Below are 8,543 nucleotides of genomic sequence, written 5' to 3'. Positions count from 1 at the left end.
TTATAGTTTTTCAAAATTTGCATTAAAAAATTTGAATAAGAAACTTTGGAAAATTTGTAATTACGAACCCTGTATTTTGGTGCTGTTAGAGTACACTCAAAGGATGCAGATCTTGTTTCCAATATGTACGGTTTTTGTGAGTTTTTAAAAAATTCGAAGCACCGGAGGTATGTTACACGCTAGTTTAAATTAAGTTACCAGCTGTTCTTGCTGACATGCTCAGTTTCACCCAAATTCCGACTGTTAGTCGCTTGCGATCGTTTAATTTCTTCTAGTTTTTTGCTTAATTATTTTGATTTATGTTAAATCGATTTAGTGACACCAGATTGCGGCGTATTAAGAAAAATTAAGTTTATTTGGTTTTGTGTTTCAGGAAGAGTATGAAAACCTGTTAAACTTTTATGACAACATTTTTTTTGACTCAGCTGGCGTGTACCTATTTTAAAATTTTATGAATGCTTATTTAACGGTTTCAATGGTTTTCGTCGATATGCTTTTCTCCAAATGAACGTCATTCGAGACTAACGTAAAGTTTTCGTAGAGGTAATTTTTTTCGATTTTTAATACTTACGTTTTTTGTCATATTTTTTCGACTATCTGCCATGCTAGTTTTGTTGTGATGCAATCAGGGGCGGATTTTTTGAGGGGTCTGACGCCCCCTCTCCCCTTAGGGATTCGACCCCCTGCCGACCCAAAGGGTACACTTTTGTACTATTTTGAGATATCCATATTTGGTGACGGACCCTAAATAGTTTCTAAAGGCGCCTTGGGCGCCAATATACGCTATTTTTGAGGAGGGAACGCGCGCCGAAAAAGCGCAATTTTTTGGTCAAAATTTTCCAAGAAGTGTCTAAAAATGCCTTTTTCGCCTGTTTTTTTTTTTCATTTTGTCTGCTGCGCAGAAAATTTGACAAAAACGGTCTTAATGCTTTGGGAGAGCTCGGAAAATTGATTTGATCGACCTAAATAAAGGTCGACAAAATGTTTTGGAGTTTTTTCAACAGTTTTGGAGTTTTTTGGAAGACAGGAAAGTGTTTTTCGTTACATTGAAATAGCTTGTTTTTGTGAGATATTGTTGGTCGCTCTATATTGAAGGTCGCAACTTCAGTTAAGACTAATAACGTCAATTTTGAAAGACATCAATCCCAATATTGATTCCCCCCCCACCTCCCTCGAGAAAATCATTTTAACTTGCGAAGCGCAGCCTTGTGTCTGTTGATTTTTTGTCCCATTTTTAAAATTGAAATAGAATGCTGATTTATTTTAATAGCAAAGACAATAAAACTCGTAAAATTGTTTGGAAGACAGGAAAGTGTTTTTCGTTTACATTGAAATAGCTTGTTTTTGTGAGATATTGTTGGTCGCTCTATATTGAAGGTCGCAACTTCAGTTAAGACTAATAACGTCAATTTTGAAAGACATCAATCCCAATATTGATGGCGCCCTCCGCGCAAGAATGTATCCGATTTTCTTGAAGTTGGCGGGGGCAGCGCCGAAAAAGTTTTCTAGGTAAATATAATTTTTTAATGAACGGAGGAAATTTTTGATTATTAAGAGTAATGAATTTAGTGAGTACTCTTATATAGGTCTTGCTGATTTTTGTCTAGTTTTTTTTCAGGAAAAAATCTCAAAGTTTGTTCACGCTCAGTTTTGTATTTTCGCGGTTTGACTCGTGATTTCTTTTTAAGTTCAGTGCTTTTCCATTGTTAAAAGCGTAATAATAACCAGCAATTTTTTGGCAAACTTTATATGTTAAAATGGATTTTTTAAACAAAATTACTGAAGATAAAAAACTGTTTGTCCATTTTCTGATTTTCTGTTATTTCCCTTGCTTCGTTGAACGTAGTTCAGACTCTTATATAGGTTGTGATTATTTTTTCCTTTTTTTTAAAGAAGCTTGAAAGTTTTTTTAAAGAAGCTTGAAACTTGATCAATTTCTGATTTCGAAAAGGGAAGTTAATTATCAATTTTCCCAGCGAAAAAAAAGTTTAACGTATTGATCCAGGTTTCTTAAGTTGGGTTAATTTAAACAAAAAAAGTGTCCATCATAAAATGTTCTACCAATTCAAAGAGCTTTAAGGCCAATTTTTTCTTCGCAATTCAAAAGTTGAAGGCTCTTGAAAAATCAAGTCAGTTTTCAGTTTCCTTGCTTTCATTGCTCTTTTTCAACTGTTAGTTGGCTATGTTTTGGTTCGTGTGGATTTCTTTCATTGTGTTTTTTACATGGAATTTGATTTCGTTGGAATTTTTTCATATGAGCCTCAAATGAATTTTGTCAAATATAGGTCAGTTACAATACCCAGCTAAAAATTGTTACTCTTGAAAATTTGTTGAGATCAAAGGAGCTTTAATTTGTAATTTACTCTATGAAACTCTGAAGTTGATAAAAAACAGAATTTAGGCAGATTATTAAGAAAATGTATTTTTGTGTTTTTATTAGTCTCTCATTGGTTTGGGTTGAAGTCATCTGGGAAATAACTGTCGTCTCATCAGTTGTGTTGTCTGCCGAACACCTTCAGAGATATATAATCATAACTTTGGATAATTTTTAGACATTGTGAAACTGTTTTTGATTTTGCTCCAATTCAAAAATAGGTATGCTGTATAAACTATTTATGCAGATGACTACGCTGTGTGCCACATTTTTTAGTATCATCTTAATACATGTAATTTCATCATTTGAACGCAAAAGTGTGACAAATTTTTTCGTACCACTTCAGAAATGTTCAAAATAAGTCAGTAAGAAACGACTATGCAACGATGAGAATAGACTTCTAACATATTCAGAAAGATGGGAGTTCATGTGGTCTACGGCTTCAAAAACTCGTTCTTCCAGTTCTTGCTTGTTTTTCGATGGCGGACCATCATAAACCCTTGAACTCAACATGCTCCAAACGTTTTCTATAATTTTGAGGTCCGGGCTCCTGCTGGGCCAAGGTAGAAGCTCAATTTCTGTCACCTCAAAAAAGTCAAAAAATTTTTTTGAAACATGAATACTGCCATTGTCTTGTTGCAGATCGAAACCATCGGCGAGAATGTCTCTCATTAAAGGGATGGCAGTGTCTTTCATAAGCTTGATGTAGGTGTCTGAATTTATTCGACCAGATACCGTTTTGACAAAAATGTGACCGGTCGAAAAGTCATAAACCAGACCTCTAAGGAACCACTCCAACATCGACGTTTGATGAGGTAATCTTGATGATTTTCCTCCATCCAGGAACACCAGTTATCGGGTCCGTCTAGATTAAATTTTTTTCATCCGTAAAGACGACTTCATCCCAGTTTTTTTGGTTTAATCAACCTTTCAGTGCAGGGGCCTACTCGGTTTTTTGGTCAAAATTATCGTGAACTTTGCCTTTTTATACCTATACCTCATTCTTGATAAAGCTCGATGAACCGTTTCTCTGATGATTTTGAGGGCTATCTCCCTCAGGACTTTTGAGGCTGTTACCCTTTCTTTGCGTTTTTTCAGTAAAGCAATGCATCGTTTTATACACAATTTTTTGTAGCCAACGGCCACATGCTTGGGTCTCCTCTTTGCTTTCACTCTTGAGTAGTCATTCTTGACCATATACTGCACTGCTGATCTTGGCAACTTCAGTTCTTGGCTGATTCGGCGATATGAAAAACCATTTGGATGTTTTTCTTTCGCTAACTCGATAATCTTGCGTGAGTGTATGTCAAACACTGACTGTCAACCAAGTTAGGACAGGTACCTGCTATATCAATCGTAAACAGAATTATTTGCGCGCAGTTCTCGACATTTTTCAAGAAAAACCAAGGGGTAGGAAAAAATTTGGCCAGTTTTTGTCTTTCAACAATTGTTTACCACGTATTAAGATGGTACGAAAAATGATGACGCGGAGTGTATTTGACGAAGGTGGTTTTAGTCAGCAAATCTATGTTATTCAAAAACAAAGGTTCATATTAGGTGAAATTCCAAAAAGAGTACTTAAATTCGAGGAACTTGAGCTCAATTTAATGCCTCTTGCTAAATACACGAAAAAATGCTTAGATAAATTTAATGGTAGTAAAAAAATCAATTTGAAAAGAAAAATCTATATTTGCCGCAGACACTTAAAATAAGCCGCATTTTAAAAATTATATCAACTCTGACTCTAATATTTACTCTGCTCTGCATTTTCGTCTAACATGGTTTTCGTCTAATATATCAGCCTCGCACTACTCGACTTTTCAGAGATCAATGAAAAATTTGAGGATACTTGCTAAACAGCAGCGAAATCAAGAGGACTGGATCTTAGAAAGTCCGACAAGCTTATAAAGTTCAAGAGGCCACGTGACGAAAAGTTTTAAGGTAAGCGAAAATGAAAGCTCATTTCATCAAAAAGGAACAGAGCATTTTGCTACTGATTGATTGAGCCAAAAAATGTTTGAAACCTACCTTAGTTTTTTCTAAAGAAGTTCTTTAGTACATCTAAAAGTGAAATAGTACAGTAAAAGCGTATATAATAAAGGTCACTTGAAAGTGGTAAAGCAGTTTTGAGTCTTAAATTTAACAGAAAGCTTGTATCATGGTCCTTTTGCCTTAAAAATAATGTCTTGAAATGATAGAAAACGTCAACTATTGGCTCTGATTTTCTGTTTTAGGTGGCAGATATTACAATACTCAGATCGTTTCCAATGGGAACACAATCTGTTCGGAAATATAAAAATAGTATTTAATTTACACTATCTTCGTAATGGACCCTGAGAAAGCAGAGAAGCTGAAGAAGGGGTTCTTCCAATTGACTCATAACATGTTGTGTGCAGATAAGGCGGCACAGTATCTGTACGCGAACAAACAGTTGAGTGTGCAACTTAGAGATCAGATCAGAGAGCAGGAAAATAATACGGAAAAGAACAGATTGCTCCTCAACAATGTTCTCTGCAGAGATACTAAAGGTCAGTTAGTGAATATAACATGTAGGGCAGCACAATATCCTCGGATTCAAAAACGAGCTAAAAAAACTCCGATTTTGGTCTGAGCTGCAAAATAACACTCGTAAAGTTTGAGGATGACAGAACCATGTAAATAAAAATCGCAAAAACACTCAATAGCTCTCCAAGCAAGAGAAGCACCGTGTTATGATAATTTTTTATCTGGTAGTTTCAGCTTACAACATGTTTTCAGCAAGTGTAATAATCCACAAAGTCCCTCTTCTATGGTATCTACATAAGAATCTATTCCCCTATAAATTAGTAAATTAGCACTAGGGCTTTCTATTGAGAATCTAATTTTGTAACAATCTGATTGGTTGAAAAATTGACTAACTTAATCTTCTTATCAATCCCTTTTTCTTGAATTAGAGGGGGTATTGTTAAGTAGATCAGATCCGCAAAGTCTTGTGAAAAAATTGATAGTGGTTTGAATGAAATTGTTCTGCAGCTTACGACCTTCTTTATGAATCTCTTCTCATCAACAAAGAAGAACACCTGTGTCAGTTACTGTGGATACCCTCTTTCGGTCCCTACCCGCAATCCAGAGAAAGGGCTCCAGTGGTGTCAGTGGCTGGGTTCAACGAGGAACTGGAACGACGAGGCCTCGACTACAGATACAGACATGGCGAAGATCCCAATCCAGGCGGCGACGTCATTGATTTACAGACATTCTAGAACATTCCTGCATGTTCATGCTGCGTTAAGTGGTACACCATCGGCAATAATAAATATGCATATGGTTCGCCCAAAAATTTGGAAGAAATTGCCGGAATTGAAAAGCATGAAATTTATTTTAATCAATCGTTTGCGGATCACTTTTGAATTCGATTTGGGCCAAATTGTACCACTTAATGACTTAATTATGAATTACTCTTTTTTTATATGCATTTTTAGTGACTTGTTACGGTACCGATATTTATTGCGAAGATTTAGATTTCATAGCAGCTGTTTTTTACTATAAGAAATAGAACTGTAAGAGGGTGAGAAAGCTGAAATTATGTGAAGCCAGGTTTGTTAATTTTGAGTTTAAATGAAAGTATGGCCAAGTGGGCAGTCTTCTCGCATAAGGTTTGAATATGAATTACAGAGAACAAAAAATCCCTAGTTCAACTGACCAAACGAGAGGAAAATCAGCTGATGTTTGATTCTATTCTGCTTTTTGATGGCAATAGTTACCATTGCTCAGATTGGCCCTCCAAACATGCAATATATTCCTAACCAAAATTTATTTTTTAGTGGATCCGGATTTTTTATACCGATTGTATCACGACTATTATGACTTCAATTATTTCCTACCTAACTCTACGTAGAAAAATCACCGGAAGCATTCATTCTACCCAAATTTGGTAGCAGATAAATTTAGCATGTTCTTGCCCAGTTGAGTGGTCAGGCACGGTTAAGAAATATAAAATTATTTCACAAAAGGTTTCCCGCATTATTTCTAAGTGTAAAAGAGCGAAGTGATTGTCACTTATTAAGGTCTTGATGAGTTTGTCCTAAAAATTGGCAAAATCCTATAAATTGCTCGCGCTCACCATCAATTTTTTTTTGTGGTTTTACTTGAAATTTTTGCAAGTTTACTTCATTCCCTTTGTTTACACTAGCCACTTTGTGCATTAATACGAACCTTCTTTCTTATAACGTAAGTCGCAAATAAAAATGTTCATTAAATATAGATTCAAATAAACTGATATAGATTTAATTCAACTACTAATTTTTCAATCTGCGCTTTTTCAATCTGATTAGTGTCAAAATTGAACAAGAAGTGAAATAAATTTTGAGAAGCATTCGACAAATCAGTCGTTTTTCCAAGTTTTTGTTTTGCATTAATACACCAACATTCCAAATCAAATTTTAAAATTTTTTGACGCTGCTAAAAGATCAATTTTTTCTGTCAGTGTTTTCGGGGCAAGCGTATTTTAAATTCAGAAAAAATATAGGTAAAGTTTTCAAAGTATCAGCTTCCGAAACATTTTATTTGAAAAACTTTTACATGAACCACTTCTTGCGAGTTGAATTTTTTAATTTGCTTGTTTTGAATGTCTTCTAACAGCCACAAGTTTATTATTCCTTTCGGCGGGTTCAAACATCCTGCTAGAGTGTCAATATCAACAACTTTCCTATAGATTCACGTTAGATATGGGACTGGTGCTGCTCCTGACACCCTGGTGGTGAAGGCGCTCTGGCTCAAACCACGCCAGTGAGCTAAGGTGAAAATCCTTTCCCGGACTTTTGTCCCTGGGTCTGCAGAGTGGGAGTTGCTCACTGAGCAACTTAGCGACGTAGTCACCCTCGGGTGTTGGATTGGAAACAGGGCGTCCAATCTGCTGGGGCTAATGGACAGCCCAGCTATCCCAATTTATTTCCACCTCTTTTTCTACAGAAGAGGTGTTTTTTTACCAAATTTTATTCTGATACTTTTTAGCCCCTTTATTTTTATCCCCTTTGAAATTTTTATCCAGCCTTCTTGTTCAACAACTTTCGGGTAAATTTATACGTTTTATAGACAAAAATCCACAATTATTACACTTGCGAAGTGTAACAGTACGATTTTTTTTTCAACCTAAGTTGCAAACTTTGTTGCGGCTAAATCGCAAATATTGTTGCGACTTAAAGCAACAAAGTTTGCTGCATCGAACTGTTAAAACAAAATGGTTGGCACTTTGTTGCATCTTCACAGCGTATTGATAACATGTGATTTGACATTCGAATTGTTATAAGTTCACAGAATTGATGCTTTTTTAATTCATCAAGTGAACCCAAGAACGCTATTTGTTTCAAACAACGTAACAATCGTAAAATATCGATTTCAGAAATTTTCTTACTCAAAGTATCCCGCTATTTTTTGAAATGCTTAAATTTTACATAACGTGGCTTTATGATTTGCAATTTTGTATATGCAATGTTGTATCTTTTTGTATTTTGTGCTACTTTTGCTGCATCGATATGGTTATTTATGAGCATATGTGGCACCGTTATAGGTGACTAGTTTATGGGGATTTTAAGCATCCGTGGCTGAATGGTTAGTGCGTGAGACTCAAACTTGCTAGGTCGTAGCTTTTTGCTAATTCAAGTTTTTGCTAAGCCTCGAGTTTTTGCAAATTCGAGGCTTATTCCTACTTTTGCCTATATCACTTGAGAGAGCTGCTTTTTGGTCGCATTCTCGCAAGTTTTTGCGAAGCGCAGCTTCGCATCTGTGTATGAAAATTTCACTGTAGCATTGGAATTTGCATAGCACTTATTCTCTGCTTTTATTGTGGCTTGTGTTTATAAAGCGTCCGTGGCTGAATTGTTAGTGTGTGACTCTCATAATTTTTTTAGGTCCAGTAGGTCGTATGGTCAAATCCGAGACAAAGCCGATTTTTTGTGGTTCGAAGCTTATTTCTTGTTTTATTTAATGCACTGTAAAGGACAGTGTTTTAAAGAACTGCCTTCACAAAAAGAACTGCCTTCGCAAAAGAACTGCATTCGCAAGAACTGCCTTCGCAAGAACTGCCTTCGCAAATTACACAGGTTGCAAATTTTGTGTATTGGGAAAATCTAGAGACCTTGATTTTAATATGATTATATTTAATTTTTCAAGGTTAGAAAAGCACTTTGTATAA

General features: G+C 35.6%; 1 protein-coding gene across 1 annotated transcript; it reads left to right on the top strand.

Annotated features, from left to right (window-relative positions):
• The first annotated feature begins 4,163 nt into the window (after positions 1 to 4,163).
• Positions 4,164 to 5,859, top strand: LOC134840245 (uncharacterized). Its single transcript, XM_063855991.1, has 3 exons — positions 4,164 to 4,315; positions 4,609 to 4,902; positions 5,387 to 5,859. Exons 2-3 carry the CDS (start codon positions 4,701 to 4,703, stop codon positions 5,611 to 5,613), a joined length of 429 nt encoding a protein of 142 aa, XP_063712061.1. The 5' UTR covers positions 4,164 to 4,315; positions 4,609 to 4,700; the 3' UTR covers positions 5,614 to 5,859.
• The last annotated feature ends 2,684 nt before the right edge of the window (positions 5,860 to 8,543 follow it).

Source organism: Symsagittifera roscoffensis, chromosome 2, assembly GCF_963678635.1.
Source record: "Symsagittifera roscoffensis chromosome 2, txSymRosc1.1, whole genome shotgun sequence".
NCBI lineage: Eukaryota > Metazoa > Xenacoelomorpha > Acoela > Convolutidae > Symsagittifera > Symsagittifera roscoffensis.
The sequence above is the reverse complement of the archived record's forward strand: the minus strand, read 5'-3'. Positions and strand labels throughout refer to the sequence as shown.

What these genes read in the sequence shown, in the direction of transcription:
- LOC134840245 (XM_063855991.1), top strand. Translation starts at nt 4,701, where the DNA reads ATGGACCCTGAGAAAGCAGAGAAGCTGAAGAAGGGGTTCTTCCAATTG. An exon ending in TCTCTGCAGAGATACTAAAG is followed by an intron (nt 4,903 to 5,386) that starts GTCAGTTAGTGA and finishes ATTGTTCTGCAG; the next exon opens with CTTACGACCTTCTTTATGAA.